Source organism: Aptenodytes forsteri, unplaced genomic scaffold, assembly GCF_000699145.1.
Source record: "Aptenodytes forsteri isolate BGI_AS27 unplaced genomic scaffold, ASM69914v1 Scaffold236, whole genome shotgun sequence".
Lineage (NCBI taxonomy): Eukaryota > Metazoa > Chordata > Aves > Sphenisciformes > Spheniscidae > Aptenodytes > Aptenodytes forsteri.
In genome coordinates this window covers 2,288,319-2,307,148 of record NW_008794456.1, presented here as the reverse complement: position 1 = coordinate 2,307,148, position 18,830 = coordinate 2,288,319, and the positions used below count along the sequence as shown (strand labels likewise).

Sequence of the window (18,830 nt, the reverse complement as noted above, 5' to 3'; positions counted from 1 at the left end):
GAAGGAGATCAGGTCGGTCAAGCAGGACCTGCCTCTCATGAACCCGTGCTGGCTGGGCCAGTAGGATTTCTGCAGTAACTCATTTTATTTCTGCTTTTCTTTCCTCAAATTTCTAAGTAATCAGACTACTTGCATTGAGTGTTGTGAGGACATGCTATCTTTTCTCTCTTTTTTTTTTTTTTTTTTTTTTTTGGTGTGTGTGGGGTTGCAAACAGATGTCACCGAGATGCCTTTTTTTTTTTTTTTTGGTGGGGGGGTTGCAAACAGATGTCACCGAGATGCGTGCTGAGATTCTCTGGAGGTTTAGCAGATTAGGTAGACCTGAGAATGCATTAATGCTTCTTATCCTTTTATCCTCCACTTGACCAGGTTGGGGCTTATTCAGTCCAAACTATCCGGGTAGTGCCCAGGTTCGGAAGGTTTCAGGATAACAGTCTAGCCGTCTGTGTGCATGTGCATTTCTTGTTGCTTCTCAGGACAAGTTTTTGGGTTGTGCTGGCGTTCAGGTTGGGTGAGCACTTGGGTAGAGCAGTCTCACAGTGTTTTTCCTACGGTGCTGCACACTGCAATGACTAGTTAGCACTTCCTATCCCCAAAATTGGTCTCTCTGGCCTCTATAGAAGAGTATCCTGCTCTGCAGCAGTTTTGTCTCTGGGTGGACAAATGTCTCTCTTGAATCCTCTACCTCCTCCTCTCAACAATTCATAGCAGCAAAGGAGCCGCATGTGAGTTGCAGCCCTTCCATCGCTCTGTGTTCATCTCCAGGAGTGAAAAGGCAAAGCTTGTGCTTTCCGACGGGTCATGTCCCTCGCGTATGGGATGTGTCTAAAACAAGAATAGAAACTTCACAGGCAGATTGTCTCAAAATGCAGTTTCTGTGGGTCAAGTAACCATTCTTTTTCATTTCTAAATAAGTTTTGACTTTGTTTTTTTAAAAATCACCATGAAATGTTTGCGTAAAGGCTGTACTCATATAATGATCTTTTCTCCCCACAGGAGAGAAATTAAAACTCTTCTATTTACCCCATCAAAAATTCAGTTCTGATGACAAGCATAGAAAGAGGGTGGATGTTTTCATAGCATATGTGTTCTATTTGAATAGTATATTTAATAAATCTTGTTCATTGTAAGTTTTAGGCTTGGCTTAACTCATAAGTCAGGAAGGAGAAGATTCTTTTTAGTTTCAGAATCATTCATTTTTTCCAATACTTGATCTTCAGCTAAAGATGGGAAAGAAACTTAGAAAGCAAAACATTCCAGGCCTTCTATTAATCTAGAAAAATATGATTCTTGGCCTCACATAACTCATAACTTGTTGGATAAAAAATTGCAAATTGCTGTCCAATTTTGCTGGTCTCTTGTTAAAAATTGGAACTGTGCGTGCTTGTCTCAGGAGTGATGCTGGGCTAGGTTAAATTCCTTGAAAATGGAGCAAATGACGTTTAAAAATAAATTTCAAAATAATGATTTATCAAAGCATTAAATGCAACCAACTGGGTCCTATGTCTTTTATTTATCAGCACTCTTGAACAAAAGCTTCTGTGGGAGCAGAGGTTAGGATCAGTTGTTTTGCCCAACAATTCTCCAATTAAATTCAGTAAAGAATTAGTAAGGTTGTTTTCTTTGCCCTCCCAGTTTATCTAGTTTGGGTTTGTGGACTTTTTTTTTTCTTTTTTCAGAGGCTCAGTCCATGGCACAACGGTTTTCTCTTGTATTAAAGAATCTGCGAGTGTTTGAGGGCTCTGTAGATCTTTACAGCAGATTGACTTTTCTGTCTTAATTGCATAAATTGCATACAACTGCCTCTGGGACGTTAGCCCCCAAGGTGATCCCATTCACTTTGCGAAGTTTAAGTGATATGAATTGGACTGACTTTTCCTGCTTTTGTTCCTTTGATTGCTGAGTAGGTTATGTGTTTCTTAAGTTTGTTTTTTTTTTTTCATGCTGCCTAAAGGAAGAAATTACCTGAGAAACCAAGTAAAAAATGAAGCAGAACTTATAAATGTTATGCTAATAGAAAAAGATGGAATAATCTCACATTATATTAAAAGAGGAAAAACAACCACAAATCCTTAAGCTATGATGAGTGAAAAATATTTTTAAAAACATGGATATCTACCCTCTAGGAACATAATTGCAATGGGGGGCGGGGGAAGATAAGTCTCTGTTCTCAGTGATACTGGTTTGGGGCAAAACTGCAAATAATTCACATATAAACAGATAAAACCTGAACTTGTTATGCAGTGAAAAATTCCATTAGTAAAGGAGGAAAAGCAACTCAAGCCACCACCATTTAATTACACGTGATTGCCAAAAAGCGGATAACCCCTTCAACACAACACCCTGAAACTTCCCTTTTTCATGAACTGTTCAGATGATGGAGCAGAGCCATTAGATCCTTCCTTTCCTTTTTTGTCGTACCGTGGCAGCTGGGGTGAAGACTAAGTCTTCAGTCTTGCAAAAGAAGATGACGCAGCGCTTTCGTGAGCTGCCCTGTTTCATTCGAGACTTGCGTTTTGGTGGTGGGCAGAATGGTCTCTCTATAGTTATTAAAGTACTTTGGGATCTTTTGGGAAGAAATGTGCTGCTTAAGTTGAATCATTAATTATACTGAGGAACTTTACTGAAATGAGCTTTCCTTAATCCTAGCTTGCGATCGGTGGTCTGTTCTTCCTCGCCCGGGTCTCCATCACGATGTGAACAGGTTTGGACATTCTGCCGTGCTGTACAACAGGTAAGGTTACAAACAAGCTGGGGGGTGTTGGCATTTTTCATACCTCCATAAATGCGTACATGTAGGTCAGTAACACTGAGACCAGTGTTAGGTTGAGGATCTGTTGCAAACCTCTCAAAGTTCTCGGATCTTCACTCTTGTGATGTCTTCGGTATCCACCTGTCACTATCAGCCCTTCTTCTTCACTGGACTAAACTGTCTCAGCTCACTTAGTTCTTTCAAAAATTTGTTTTTTTCATATTTCTGTTCCTTTTCCTTATTTTTATATATATATTTTTCTAATTCTTATATATTTCTATTTCCTTTTCCTTATTTTTATATATATATTTCTAATCCGTAGTTATTTCATAATTTCGTAATTCCATTTATTTCATATTTCTATTTCTTACTTAGCTGCACTGACAGCTTTTATCTCCAAATCATGCTTTCCCTCATGGTTTCTAAATTTGTCCACGTTTCAGTTTACGTAGCTTGTCCTGTCTGGTTCTTATTTACCATTCACGTGATGGAGAGTATTTAGGTGAAATCATAGGTGAGATTTCTGCTGTTAAGCATTACATCACTGTAATAATACCTGTGCTTTCAGGTGAACATCTGTTGTTGTATTTGAGTCTGCGGAACCAATTTGAGCAATGATATTTCTTAGGAGTCTTTCGTTCTGGTTCCTTTATCCTTTGAGGATACTTTCTGTAAATCAGTAATATTATTTAAAGCTCAGTTTAAGCCAGGCAGATAACTGTCACTGCCTTGAAAAGGAAGGTGTGCTTCTAGATACTCTTTTTGTCTCTAAAAACTCACTCACTACCTACTTGTTTCAGTGTATGCTGAATACCAGCCGTGCATTTGCTTCCACGAAGGACAACTAAGGCTGTGCATTAGTTCTTCTTTTCATCCTACAATAGGATGAAAATCATATTAAAAAATACTTATTATTCAACCAAAACTTTTATTTTCAGTTCCATTGACTCTTCTTCACTGTCTTTTTAAATGTGCGTTTACAAACATGGATGCACAGGGTTTTTTGGGTGGCATTTGTGTGTAACTAATGAAATTTGACGTTTTGCCTGAAGCAGTTGTGATACTAAAGAAGGTTTAAAAAAACCACTTTCCTCCCCCCAAATATTACTTTGTTTTGGGGTTTGTTTTTTGGTTTGTGGGGGTTTTTTGGTTTTTTTTTAGTTGACACAATGACTCTGCTCACTTGCTAACAGCCATGAAAATAACTGTGGTTTTGTCACAGTGGTGTAGCAAGATGTGACAACACTGAATTGTTTTGTCACAGTTTCTGAACGCTGGTTTAACAGTGTGATACCATGTCCCCGATTTTTAGCCTTCCTCTCTCTTCCCACATTTCTGCAGCATTTTATGTATAGTTGCGTTGATCAGGTGTCACCCAGAGTTTTGGCTGAAGGGGAAGGTCAGTCCATGACCTCGGGATGGTTTGACTCTGTCTCAACACCCATGTGTTGAGATTCTCTGGCTTCTCTGAAACAGTGGAACTTGACTGACCTTTTCTTTAGTACCTTCGTTAACCAAGAGCTATTTATTTGGATTTATACATGCTGGACTGTAATAAAACACCTTGCTCGCACCTTGAATCACATTGACTTGCAGCAGTGCATGGTCTATAAACACAGGCACAAATATTTCTCTCTTCACTTACATTTTGTCTAGCACCATGTATGTATTTGGAGGCTTCAACAGCCTCCTCCTGAGTGACATACTGAAGTACACACCCGAGAGATGTGAAGCTTTTGACAACGAAACGGCCTGCTTGCGAGCAGGTCCTGGTGTCAGATGCGTGTGGGCTGCCACCCCTCCTCGCTGCGTCCCCTGGGAAATGGCGACGGTAGAGCAGCAGCAAAAGGTCTTTGAAGACTGTCCTCCCAAGCCAGGTATGTGTCACATTCTTCCCATTTCCCTTTCCAAAAGGCGTCTAGGGTCTTTTTCTTTTCCAAATTCTGTCTTGCATTAGTTGTATGCCATTATCAGGTCAAGTTTAAGATGGGGGGGACTGTAGTTCTGCTTCCATACGTGCTCTGGGAGACTTTCCTCTGACCAAGTGGCTGCAGTGGCATGGAGATGTTTCCACTTCTCCTTCCCCCTGAAGCTGCTTGCTCATTAGATTTTTTTCCTACTGTACTGCTTGTACTTACTTTCCTATCCCAAACAGACATCATCAGTCAGGAATCAGGCCTGGACCATTGCTCTGTAGATGTTTGCTCCAAGAACTGACCTTGTGAGAGCCAGCAATTCGCTGATGAGCACCACGGGGCAAGGGAGGGGGATCTGGGTCCTGTGGCGTTATCCTGTGCTCTTCAAGAGAGACAGCAGGAAGACTGTCATCTTAAAACACTTCATTTCTCCTTCTACAGCATTATATGGATAGGGGCATACAAAAAGAGCGTTTGTTTTAAGTTCTGATTCTGTGTTCTCCCTTACGATAATTTTTAAACAACTTTTCAACGCTTTATCCCGATGCATTCGTTGCTCTGAATTGAATTATACGATCCTTGATTCTGTAATAGATGGCAGCCTTTAATTATTTAGAAGAAATTGATGTAAAGGGACATTGCTTTGATGGGCTCTCAATGTACAATAAATTTTTACAAAACACAGGCGATAAGCAATTGGAAAGATGAAGCGGAAAGATCAAGCTTTGCATGAAAATGTTCCACGTAATTGAAGGCCAGGCTTGCAGCAAAATGGGCCTGCGGTGGGAGATTTTCACCGTCCTTGTGAGATGTCCTCTGGCATCATTTGCATGGGCATTGACTTAACATGCATGCCCGGTCGTAGTTCATGCGCTTCCATATCTTGGCGCATTTTCTGGTGTTGTGTTTTACGGATCCTTGGGCACTAAAAATGATTGGTGGTGCAAATGAATGCAATTTTCTATCAGTTCAATCACATGAAAGTATCTGATTTACTAAGTAGTTGATAATGGAAAATCTACAGGCACTACTGTTTGGTTATATCTTTTGCTATATATAATCAAGTTCTTAGAGCTGTCAGGAAATGCCTGTTTTTGGTCATGCAGGTTTTTTTCTTTAATAGTTGTAGACAATGAAAAATGTGATCAGATTACAGACTGCTATAGCTGTACAGCAAATACAAACAACTGTCAATGGTGCACTGACCAGTGTATCTCAATGCATAACAACTGCTCAGAGGAACAGGTAAAGTCTCTCTAATACTTCTGTAGTTTAAATTTAGCCTTTGAAATAGCAAATGTCCAGGTGCCTTCATCTGTCAGTATTATGACCCCTGTTGTTCTGTTATTTCCAGTGCATGTCTAGCTCTAATCTGCTAACGTGCTTGGATTTTTTTCAAGTTGGTCCAAGGGCTTTTCGTGGGACTTTCCTCTTAAGTTAGGAGGATGGCTACGGGCAGGGGAAGAGGTGAAGGTTTCACGATGGTGTGTGATTACTCAGTAAGGCACATAGCCATTTGGGTTGCTATCGATAGAGCCTTCCCCTAGAAAAAAAAACTAACCCTTTTGTAAAAGCTCTAGTAAGGAAAATGTGTCAGATGGTGGCTCGGGGGAATAGCTTGAATACACAGTGCAGGCTATGTCCAGCGTCACAGCTTTTGACTATATAGGTTGCTTTGTAGGTCTGAACTGTGAAGTTTAGTGTGGTAGTCATGGCTGTTATAAACCGACATTGGTTGGATGGGAAAAAGCCTCATCTGTGCTATTTATTTTAGGTTCCTATTACTCTATATGATAATTGTCCTAAGGATAACCCTGCCTATTACTGTAACAAAAAGACAAGTTGTAAAAGCTGTGCCATGGATCAAAACTGTCAGTGGGAACCTAGGAATCAGGAGTGCATCGCTTTACCAGGTAGGTGTTGGTTGTATTTGTGTAAGAAAAACCCCCAAATTCACCCAGTCCAAAAGTTGTGGGGTGTTTTTTTGGTTTTGTTTTTTTACCCCCAAATCTGTAATCTTTTAGTGCTAAGCTGGAGTAAATAATGTTGTTTAATCATACTAGCTTTGGTATGAAACTTTATTTCCAGTAAATTCAGAAAGTCTGATGGAATATTTTTCAGTCCTAATTGTCTGAAGAGGAGTATGATCACTTGTATAATTATTGGGCTGTATTTCATCTCTCTCTTTTCATTTGATAAAAGCAGTACTGTTGATATAATAGGCTTCTGCAAGATATTGGATTTAATAATGCATGCTATTTAATTTTAGAAACTAGAATTGTGCAAAAGCGTAATGGCACATACTGGACGAATTAGGCAAATAACACCTAAAGTGTATAAGGAAAATTCTTATTAGAGTGTTTCCAGTGGGAGCTCACAGGAGTTGATTATTAGTGCCCCTGTAGTAACATATTTTTTTTTTCCCAGTGACTGGGAGAGGACTATAGCGTCTTCAGTGATTAACATTTGCAGTTAATAAAAATACAGAGAGAGGGGAAAAAACCAACACAGACAGGACCTTTTAATGGGCATGGAAAGCCTTCCCCTAGTAACTCTGATAGGTCTGGACGTGTCCAGGTCTGGTGTTTGCTAGTCTGGAAGAGTGAGAAGGTGAAGATACTTCGGAGGAGAGCCATGAGAGTGAGAAAAACATCTTCTAATGAGATAGATAAAGCGCTTGGTCTGTTTAATCTGTTGTAGAAAAGGGGGTGACTTGATGATATGTGTAAAAAGCCCATCTGAAAGATTGACACTTAAGGGCTCTTCAATCTGTTAGATAAATCTAAACCAAGACGTTGGAGCTAGACTTCAGCTCTGCAGAAATTCACACTGAAAACGTCTATCAGGTTTTTTTGTAAGGGTAGTTATGAGCGAGGGAAATAATTAACCACAAAGCATGAGTTCTTCAGTAGTGGGCATGGCTGTGCTCAAGATGAAACAGGGATTAATCCTGGAAGCTCGGTGCTGTGGACAGGATTAGCAGAACAACCCTCTTCTGTCGAAAGGTATCCTAACAACTGTGATTGAGTAAGTGGCTTTAAGCCATCAGCAAAGTACTCAGTTGCTTTCCTTTGCTCCTTCTTCTAAATGATTTTACTATTTGACATTGTAGTAAGTGTTTTGACTACCTACTGCAGATAACTAAATGGTAACGTCACACTTCAGCTCCCCCAAACAGCTTTCCTTTTCCTCCGGTATTGTTATACATAGATACTTCTGAGCGTGCCGATAAGTCATGCTGGTTTGGGATGGGGCTGTAGGTTTTATTTTGGTGGAAGAGCTCTCTCACTACTTAGAACATTGTGAAGGTCGCTTGAATCTATGGTTTTACTTTCTTTCCCCCTCCCCCCCCCAGAAAATATCTGTGGAACAAACTGGCATTTGGTTGGCAACTCCTGTTTGAAAATTACAAACGCGAAGGAGAACTATGATCATGCCAAACTGTCCTGCAGATCCAACGGGGCTTTGCTGGCTTCTCTCACGACCCAGAAAAAGGTAGAATTTGTTCTAAAGGAGCTGCAGAAGATGCAGTCTTCGGTGAGTGCTTCTCTTTTATGTCCCCTGAGTAATTAAGCTCTGACTGTGGAAAAGTCCTTGCTGTGGTATTGTATGCTCTGTACAGAATAGACATGCCTCTTAACTGAAAAGGACTGATTTTTCTTTTGAAATTCAACATACCCTATGGGTGCTTTTGAACTGAAATTGTAGAGAATGTAAATGGGAAAGATAAACATACATGGTGCCTCAAAGGTATCACTTTCTATAATGAAATCACACGCGCATTTCTCTTGTGGGATATATAACTGCAGCAGGAGTCCTCTCGTGACTTGTACACAATATTTTATAAATAAAGGTCCCTTTGGGGCACCGGAGGTGTTTAATGTAAAGCATTTAAAGTTATTAATCCGCTCAGAAAAGCGGCTGTTTAAAATGTCGGCTTCTTACTCCGTAGAGCTGCTTGGCTTATTTGGAGTTATTTATGTTTGATTTAGTGGCAGGTGCTTTTCTGTCGGAGACGGTGAGAAGCGAATTGAAATCTGTCCCTCTTCATGCATCAATAAAATAAATATTTTTTTTTCTCCAGTCCCTGGCAGAAGCGCAGAGGTATTCAGGGCAGGTTGTGTAGGTGGTGCTAAAGCCCCAACGAAGAACGATGCTGTGCATCTTTGCTGAAATCCTGGTTTAGGCTGTAGAGCTGCTGTGGCTTGATGGCGTGTTAGAGTAACTCCTCTTGGGTCCCAGAGGCCGCTGTGGGCAGGGCTGGCAATCAGGAAGGGTTTTATATAGGAAAAATGAGACTGGAGGCAGTAGGATTGCTACTTTTCAGAGGAGAACGTACTTCAATACTAAGGAGAAGTATTCCCCTGTTGAAACAAGAACGTTCCCTGCTTTGATTCCCTTTGTAATTTTAAAGTGGCATTTCAACAATTACGGGGTTTTGGAGGGGATTCAATTTAGCCAAGAAAAGGTAAGGTGCAATTCAGAGGAGATTGTTTGTTAAATCTTTTGTAAAGAGAGGAAGCCAGGCCCGGGATATTGTAAAAGTACGTGGTTTGAACAGCTCCAGGTGTTTCTGGATATCCCAGTGGTTAAGTGTAGTGTAAATTCCTAAAGACACATGGCAACCCTTCCCTAACAGCGTTTGAACCCTTACACCGGGGAGTAAAAAACTGTTAATTTACAGGGGGTTTTTTTTGTCTATAATATCATTTAAAAAGTGAGCCTTAGAGATATAAAGAGATTATTAGCCTTTTTTAGTTGATATTAGTATTGAGTGCTTGTAATGTGGGAAAATACCTTTGCTAAAAAGCCAACCTGTGTCTGGTACTTGAACTTTTGCCATTCAACAGCACGCTGCTGCTGTGCTGGGGGAGGCCGTACTTTGCAGTTACTCCTTTAAGTAAGCTGTGTGTAGATGTTTTGTAATAATAAGAGAATGTGTTGGTGTTGGCACATAGTGCTGTGTAACCCTGTTGCTGTTAGAAGTTGCAGCTCTAACCTGGCAAAGTTATGAACGTTATATGGTGATGTGTATTTTCTTTTAATACCTAAGGTAATAAAACTGGATATTAATTCTACCATTTTCCTTTATTTCTAGCCCAAAACTTTGACTCCGTGGGTTGGACTGAGGAAAATCAATGTGTCGTACTGGTGCTGGGAAGACATGTCTCCCTTCACCAACACCCTGCTCCAGTGGCTCCCCGATGAACCAAGCGATGCCGGATTTTGCGGTTATTTAGCCGAGCCTTTCCAGCAGGGACTGAAGGCAGCAACGTGTATCAATGAAGTCAACGGCAGTGTCTGCGAAAGGCCGGGTAACGATATCTAACTTGTGTGCTCAGGGGGAGTAGGTTGACTAATAAGTATTTATATTTCCTAGAGAGTAAAGAGGAGCCCATTCGTTACATTTAAAACGAGCTGCATCATGACTTTGCCAAAGAAAAATGGTTCTGAAAAAGTGTCTTGTGTAGGTATTTCATACAGGAGTTGGAGATTTTAAAAATAGCTCCACGTTTACGCTGTTGACTGTAAAATGCTTGAAATACATTATAGTTTAATTATTTTTCTCTAAATTGCGTACCTGAATAGAGGAGCCCATTCGTTACATTTAAAACGAGCTGCATCATGACTTTGCCAAAGAAAAATGGTTCTGAAAAAGTGTCTTGTGTAGGTATTTCATACAGGAGTTGGAGATTTTAAAAATAGCTCCACGTTTACGCTGTTGACTGTAAAATGCTTGAAATACATTATAGTTTAATTATTTTTCTCTAAATTGCGTACCTGAATGTGACATTTAGGTTAATTATGGTATGGAGCAGTCTCCTGTTTAAAAAAAAAAAAAAATAAAAAAAAGCTACTTTCCAATTGAACTCCCCCCCTCCCCTGTAGGTATTTCATACAGGAGTTGGAGATTTTAAAAATAGCTCCACGTTTACGCTGTTGACTGTAAAATGCTTGAAGTACATTATACTTTAATTATTTTTCTCTAAATTGCATACCTGAATGTGACATTTAGGTTAATTATGGTATGGAGCAATCTCCTGTTTTAAAAAAAAAATAAAAAAAATAAAAAAAAGCTACTTTCCAATTGAACTCCCCTTTCTCCCCCTCCCCTGCTCCGTAGCCAGAGGAGGTTTTTATCAAAGTTTGAAATTAATTGTGCAAGACACTTTGGAGATATGAGAACTTTGAAAAAGAAGCTATTTGCTTTTGGGAAAAGTCTTCTAGCTTTGTTGGAACTGCGTATCTTTTAAAATGGCTTGGTCTGTTAACTCTCCATTATAGCTGATTATTTCTGAATACCAATTAGTACCTCTTTAAGTTTTAAGAAAGTTGGTTGATTACATAAAAATTCTAAGCAAGCTACACCACTTTAAATCATTTGTTGTGGAAGAGCAGGGTTCAGATCATGAATGTGGAACCCGAACTCAGGATTTTGTATGTTTTAACTTGCAGCACTTTGAATTGGTTTAAGCTCTCACTTGCTTTTTGCGGTCTGAGAACAGTCAGTTGAAATGGATGATAAAGCACTGGCTCACACCAGAAACTCCCGAATTAGTTCTGCTTTCAATACTCATATTATGTGTGGAACTGATCAGATAACTTAAAAGGCGTCCCAGTGTGCTCACGTAAAACGTGGGGTTTCTTCCCAACACTTCGGTTGGGAGAACAGCTAAGGAACACATCAGCAGACCTGCAGAGGGATAAAGGCCGCATTCATAACCCCATTTAAATTCTTTTTAAGATGGATACCTTAAAAAGCCTTAACACTCATGAAGGATACGTAATAAGAGAAAGGATTTTACAGTACTTAACTTATACCACGGCGAATATGAGAAATGCAGTTATCTCCAGCTCCATCCAGCGACACAAACGAAGTGTTTCAAGTCTGCGAGATCGAACTATTTTTCAGCCTGAATAACAGACAGGGCCTTTTTATCTTCTGTCTTTCTATCTCGGGGCTCGTTACCTGTTTCTTTCTGGAAGAAAGCTGACTCTCGTCCTCCTGCCCGCAGCTAACCACAGCGCCAAGCAGTGCCGCACCCCCTGCGCCCTGCGGACGATGTGCGGGGAGTGCACGAGCGGCAGCTCCGAGTGCATGTGGTGCAGCAACATGAAGCAGTGCGTGGACTCGAACGCTTACGTGGCCTCTTTCCCCTACGGGCAGTGCATGGAGTGGTACACCATGAGCAGTTGTCCGCGTGAGTAATTCCTTCTGCATCTGGACGGGTGGGCTGGAGTTTTTGTATTTGCTGACATTTGCTAGCGAAAGTCATCAAACTCTGCACGTCGGTCATACCGTCCAGGGGATTTTCAGAAATAAGAAGCGCCTGACCCCAGGAGCTTAGTGTGTGCAGCTCCACCCTGCGGTGTACTCTGCATCGTGTAAAGCGTTAAACAGAATTAGGTCCTGGTTACGGGAACTATCAATTAAACTGAAAGGCAGATAGTCAAGGCTTTCAAGTGAGATGATAAAATCTCCGCTTTTTTTTTTTTTTCAGAGAGAGAAGTAGTTGTTTCATTATTTGAATTCCTACCCTTCAGATTAATTGTTACATAATTTCATGTGATTAACTTCTTTTTGTTTAAGGGAAGTTGGGCAGTTTGAGTTGCTGCGGTTGCTGCAGGAACTTCTGCAAGCTGATGAGAATAAGCCTGAGTAGCTCAAAGTGTTGCAGAATAAGAGATGGAGAAAACGAGTTTCAGATAACAGTCAAACATGAGAGTGTGAACCTCCCGTATTGCCAGAGGTCAAAAGTTGGAGGAAGCATCAGGCAGGAGATGAGTAGGCTGAAATAGTGGAAAACAATATTCTTCTACTACTTTTTTTTTTTTTTTAAAGGCAAATATTGTCAATTTAAACACCAGGATCGAAAGTCTGTTCATCTTGGAACACCAAGAATCTACAAAATATTTTTTAAGACGGTATGGGGAAAGGAATAGGAAAACTTTCCTATACATAAAGAGTTTGTCACCCTGAAATACAATCCCATTTGAGAAAGGAATGGTTAAAGGGTGGCGATGGTTTTTCCCTAATTTAGTTGATTGCTGGGCCCGGGGCATCTGCATGTGGCACTCTGATCTTCCAAAGAAGACAAATTCTATTCTGTATTTGTAGTCTATGCTTTTTGACTTGGATAAATACTTGAAATAGTAGCGTATGATATTAAAACGTGTGGTAAGAAGAGACTCAAAGCGAGTAAACAAACTGGTTTTTAGCCTTTGCTTCCGGATGGCTCAGTTTATCATGTGACCCATTGTAAGTCAATCAGAGATCTTTGGTAGTCGGGAACATTAACCTCTGGTTTTAGTGAGTGTTGTTTATTGGTTAGAAAAAGCTTACGTGTGTATTGTGTTGTTTCATGACTCACTCACTGATTAATGCAACCTTTGTTAATAGTTATCTTAGATTCTAGAATAAATATGCTGATAGGAATGAATATATATATATGTGTGTGTTACTGTGAATACCATAGAATCATTAAGGTTGGAAAAGATCTCTAAGATCATCGAGCCCAACCGTCGACCCAACACCACCATGCCCACTAAACCATGTCCCTAAGCGCCTCATCTACACGTCTTTTAAATACCTCCAGGGATGGGGACTCCACCACTTCCCTGGGCAGCCTGTTCCAATGTTTCACCACTCTTTCAGTAAAGACATTTTTCCTCACGTCCAATCTAAACCTCCCCTGGCACAACTTGAGGCCGTTTCCTCTCGTCCTGTCGCTTGTTACTTGGGAGAAGAGACCGACCCCCCCTCGCTACAACCTCCTGTCAGGGAGTTGTAGAGAGCGATGAGGTCTCCCCTCAGCCTCCTTTTCTGCAGGCTAAACAACCCCAGTTCCCTCAGCTGCTCCTCAGAAGACTTGTTCTCCAGACCCCTCACCAGCCTCGTTGCCCTTCTCTGGACACACTCCAGCACCTCGACGTCCTTCTTGTAGTGAGGGGCCCAAAACTGAACACAGTATTCGAGGTGCGGCCTCACCAGGGCCGAGTACAGGGGCACGATCACTTCCCTCCTCCTGCTGGCCACACTATTTCTGATACAGGCCAGGATGCCCTTGGCCTTCTTGGCCGCCTGGGCACACTGCCGGCTCATGTTCAGCCGGCTGTCGACCAGCACCCCCAGGTCCTTTTCCGACAGGCAGCTTTCCAGCCACTCTTCCCCAAGCCTGTAGTGCTGCATGGGGTTGTTGTGACCCAAGTGCAGGACCCGGCACTTGGCCTTGTTGAACCTCATCCAGTTGGCCTTGGCCCATCGATCCAGCCTGTCCAGGTCCCTCTGCAGAGCCTTCCTACCCTCGAGCAGATCAACACTCCCGCCCAACTTGATGGTGTCTGCAAACTGACTGAGGGTGCACTCGATCCCCCCATCCAGATCATTGATAAAGATATTGAACAAGACCGTCCCCAAAGATAGAGATCTATATATATTTATACACCAGAATAAATACTTACAGATTTGGCTAGATAAATACTTAAGGTCACAAAAGACATACAAGGGTTTCTGTGTTCATTGTTGCCCGTGTTTTGGGACAGTGATTTATTCCACAATTTGATGTTTGTTTTTTTTATAGCCGAAAACTGTTCAGGCTACTGCACGTGCGCTCACTGTTTGGAGCAGCCCGGCTGCGGCTGGTGCACCGATCCGAGCAACACCGGCAAGGGCAAGTGCATCGAAGGCTCCTATAGAGGTCCGGTCAAGATGCCAACCCCGTCCGCAACAGGGAAACACAGCTTGGAGCCCGTCCTTAATGTCAGCATGTGTCCCGTGGAGAACAGCTATAATTGGTCCTTTATTCAGTGTCCAGGTAAATGAGCAACGTTTAATTGTTCAAACATTTCAGTAGTAGCAACAGTTAAATGCAGGGGGAGAGACTGTTTAAGGCTGTAGTGACGTCTGCGTTCCCTCCTGTTAACGGAGGGAGGAAAAGAGCTTGGGAGACAAACAAGAAATAACACATTTTGAGATGGAAGGAGTTCTGCAGGTATCCATAAGCAAGCTGCAGAGGTATGCTGCATGAAGACTTATCTATGCATTACTCAAGAGAAATTTTTCCTTTCCTACAAACCTTTACCAACTTTTTAACTTTTATTTATTCATTTTAGGGTTGTTCGAAAGAAAGGCAGTTCTTTCTTTGAAGGTCGATTTAACTGTTAGTAATGCTCAGGGTGATTCTGAAATAATGTTTTTGACACCAAACGTATAGAATAAAATTACTTGGACTGCTGCTAAACCCTTTCTTCCCCATTCCTCCTTGTAAATCTGTCCCACCAGCTGCTTCCAGTCCCGACTGTCCAATACACACGCAGTGTATTGGAGTTCAGTTTTCCGTGTGTTGCTTTAAATTTCAGGTTTTCAATACACTTCGCTTTGAGTTAATGTATCGCTAGCAAGACTGCAAGAACCTCTTTGGGAGGCGCATGAAATGGTTTCATTCAGCCTCTGCAGAACACAGACTTCTGAGGTGCTATGTGAGGTGCTATATTTGAGCACAAATACTCATCCTTTTCTGTTTCCTTCAGCCTGCCAGTGTAACGGGCACAGTAAGTGTGTAAATGAAAGCATCTGTGAGAAGTGTGAAAATCTGACAACTGGCAAACACTGTGAAACTTGTATCTCAGGCTACTACGGTGATCCTACTAATGGAGGAACATGTCAGCGTAAGTGATGCCTTAAATCTTCCTGCGCTGAAGTCTTTGATGTTTTTTGCTCCTTACTCATTCCTCTGCTGTCTTAACTGAAACCAAAAATCTTCCTGCGCTGAAGTCTTTGATGTTTTTTGCTCCTTACTCATTCCTCTGCTGTCTACTGAAATTATATCCTGATAATATATTTTTTTTTTTTCTTTCGTGCAAGCAAGGCACAATCCTCGTTTCTTCAAATCAAAGATACGGAAACTGCTTGATGAAATTCTTTGACTTGCATTGCACAAGTTAAAGATGATTTTTTTACCCTCTTTTGTAAACTTTAAATGACCACAGTGAAAAATGTACGCATTTTAGTGTTTGACGATCTTGATTTGAAAAGAAACAGTGGTAATCCCAATGTCTTGAACAAATTTCTGCTTATTTAAATTCCACCTTCTATTACATTTGGTTAACGTGCTGTGCGTTTATTGTTATAATTGTCTGTTTCATAAAAGGCTTGCCATATTTCACTGAGGAATTGGCTGGATTTCAGTTGAGGATTAGGTGATCCCTGTTAAAATTGCATTTTAAGTTTATAAAGTGCTTTGGGACTCTTTGGCAAAAGAACTTTTTTCAGTTGTGCAAGATCCAGTTAACAAGCAAAGTTAAAACAAAACAAAAAAAGAAAAAAATCTTTCTTGAAGGACCAGTGCAGGTAATACTGAGAAATGAACATGTAAGATTTGGAATTTTTTCCCTTGAACCTTGCAACATTATTCTGAATTACTGCGAATTTTGTAGTGTAGCATGGGGAGACTAGTTGTAAACCAGAATTCAGCTGTGATAGGTGATATGCAGACGTAAGGGAAGGTGCTTCTTGCTCCGAAGAGCTTTGATAGAATATATTTAGGTGGAGTGATATCATTAGATACAGTGATGGAAAAGATAGAACAGAAATAACATCGTTTGGTGTCAGAGTAGTATCAGTACTTCCATGAAATGAGTGTGGGTGGTTTGTAGGCGTCCCGGAAGAAGTAAGTGAAGGTGATTAATGAGGGGACACTGAAGACTTTTGAGTTGCTCCTTCCAAGTATGGAGACAATCCAGTAGAAAATACTTGGAAATTCATTTAGTACGTCTGCTGGAAGTAGCATCGACCTTTTGGATGAAGGTGAGAGCCAGTAGCTGGAGCATGAATGTCCTGTTCCCTAAAGTGAGTGCAAGTAGGTGATGTTTGAGGCTATGAAGAAGAACCTCCCAGCGGACAGATTCAAGGAAGGGGGTGAAAAGATCACAGACAGGGACAAGGCTGCCTTACCTAGGGAAAAGGGTGTTGCAGTAGCTGGGATATGAAATGACGACAGACAGCACAACGGCACGGGTACAAAGGAAAAGGTGCATCTCTGACACTTTAGTTCAGAACATTTATCTGCAAGATTAAATACCTCTGATATTTTTAAACTCATCTCGTGTGAAGATAATTTGAAGTGCAGGAATGAATAAATTGAGACTGGGTTGGCCTGAGAAAATAGAGAATTCTACTCTGAGCATTCAGGTTTAATCATTGGATCACAACGTGCCTTTTGACATTTGTTGCTTTTCTATGCATGTGGAAATTGAGAGTAAGTTACTTTGGACTCTTTCGCATGAGGATTGTCCAAAAATAGTTTGTTGTTGAGATAATGAATAATAGACTAAAGTCATCCAGATGCCTGAAAAAGAAATTAGAAAATGTGTTGAGAGATTGTGCAACAGCATTCATTTGTTATCTGATAAAACTAGTAGCTCATGTCAAAAGTGCTTTGCTCTCAAGTGCTTTGGGCCCAGGTTTTTAATTTGCTGTGATATAACACTATTTACTGTGAAGGCAAAAGAATGAGGGAAGCAGGAGGCTGAGCAGAAAGACCGAGGTGGATCAGAAGAGGGAAAGCGAGAGGAAATCATCCTATCTGATGCAGCCAGAGTGACTGCTGGCCATTAGTAATTTTTGCTCAGTGAGGAGGTTTCCAGAGGGGAATTCTTCAGATGAGGATCGGCTGGTGGGCAACAGAGCCAGCTCCTGCTTTTTCCCTCCTCTGAGCCATGGTCCCTCCTTCTTTTCCTGTTAATGATGTGCTGATTCCACTCTTTTTGTGCATTTCTGTGCAATGTTGTGTGCCGCTCTGTTTTTAGAGCCCGCGGTCACATCCGTGCTGGAGATGATAGTTGTTGGTAACAACTCCATCCTGATGCACAAGCGTCCGTGCGTTTGCACACTTAGTGCCTAGTGTGAGTCTCGGTACTTTGATGTGCAGATTTGCAGCGTTAGCTCAGTGGCCCCAGCAGCATGGGGACCATAAATATCCTCAAAATGGCAAATATTCAGTGCTGGAGAAAGCGTTAGTGTGTGGTATTTTCCATCCTGCTGAGCCGTCAGGAGTTCGAGCGACGCTGTTGGGATAGCAGTAGCCTTTCAAATAGGTAAGGCTATGCAGAGCTGGAAGTGGTAGCGATGGGGTTCAAAAGCCAGGGAGGAATATAAAGAGCGATGGAATAAGATGCCTTTTCCTGCTGCTCTGTGCCACCAGGGCAGGTGAACGTTGCTGTATCGCTTGTGTTGAAAAATTTTTAACAAACTGCAGTTATTTCTCTGAAAGAATTGTTTGCATATATCATCATAGGCATTGGTGTTTGCGGAGCTGGGCAGATAATAACTGAACGGTAGGTAAATCACTTCTCAGCGGTTGCTTTTAGGAAATGTCCAACGTAGAGAAGTGTTAATCGGGAAAGGCAGGAAATGCAGCACATCAAATGTAAAAATAGCTGCGAGGTGCTTTCTCGGCATTCAGGATTTTTTGAATTTTCTGATTAAAGTTTCACATGAAAATATGCTAGCGGTAGATAAGGAAGTTATTTGCAAGAGAACGGAAGGCGCTATTATGCCTGAAATCAGATTGCTGCTGCGGCAGCGCTTCTGAACGCCTCCGTGGAGCGCTTGCTGGTGGCCCACGATGAGCTGCTGGTGCCGTGGTCCTGCCTGCTCCCCCCTCCCAGGGCTGCACAGGGGCCTTGGAGAATGGCTAAAGCGCTTGGCATGGAAAAACAGTGTTGGGCAGGTGGGTGATGCAGTTGCCGTTGGGAAGCTGGACCATCACAAATGTAGGAAGAGGAGCGGAGATCCCCATGACCGTCTCTGAATGAGTCTGTGACCCATGGTTTGTGAAGAAGGTGGAAGGAGACTTGCTGCAAGGTGGTTTCATCATCAGACTGTTACCATGCTTCACAGTCAAAAAGCCATTTCCAATAATTTTGGCTTTCTGCTCTGCCATCAGACTCTGCAGGAAAACTTTAGACTCCAGCAAGGGTGTCTAGTACATCTTGCCAATAGTTTGTTTCTGAACTTCATAGCTGTCTGAAAAGCCACGAGAAAATTTCTCTTCTTTGTGCATGTTCCAGTCCTTTAGTGAATGGTCTCCAGTTACGGGGCTGTCGTGGTTTAACCTCAGTTGGCAACTGAGCACCACGCAGCCGCTCGCTCACTCCCCCCC

General features: G+C 41.7%; 1 protein-coding gene across 1 annotated transcript in view; it reads left to right on the top strand.

Annotated features, from left to right (window-relative positions):
* Nucleotides 1-18,830, top strand: part of ATRN (attractin) — a 124,487-nt gene that overhangs the window by 33,309 nt on the left and 72,348 nt on the right. Inside the window, exons 11-19 of the mRNA XM_009290721.1 lie at nt 2,650-2,734; nt 4,409-4,629; nt 5,792-5,913; nt 6,443-6,581; nt 8,024-8,205; nt 9,767-9,983; nt 11,685-11,870; nt 14,250-14,483; nt 15,199-15,336. Of these exons, the coding sequence (XP_009288996.1) occupies nt 2,650-2,734; nt 4,409-4,629; nt 5,792-5,913; nt 6,443-6,581; nt 8,024-8,205; nt 9,767-9,983; nt 11,685-11,870; nt 14,250-14,483; nt 15,199-15,336 (1,524 nt within the window). The remainder of the gene's footprint in view (nt 1-2,649; nt 2,735-4,408; nt 4,630-5,791; nt 5,914-6,442; nt 6,582-8,023; nt 8,206-9,766; nt 9,984-11,684; nt 11,871-14,249; nt 14,484-15,198; nt 15,337-18,830) is intronic.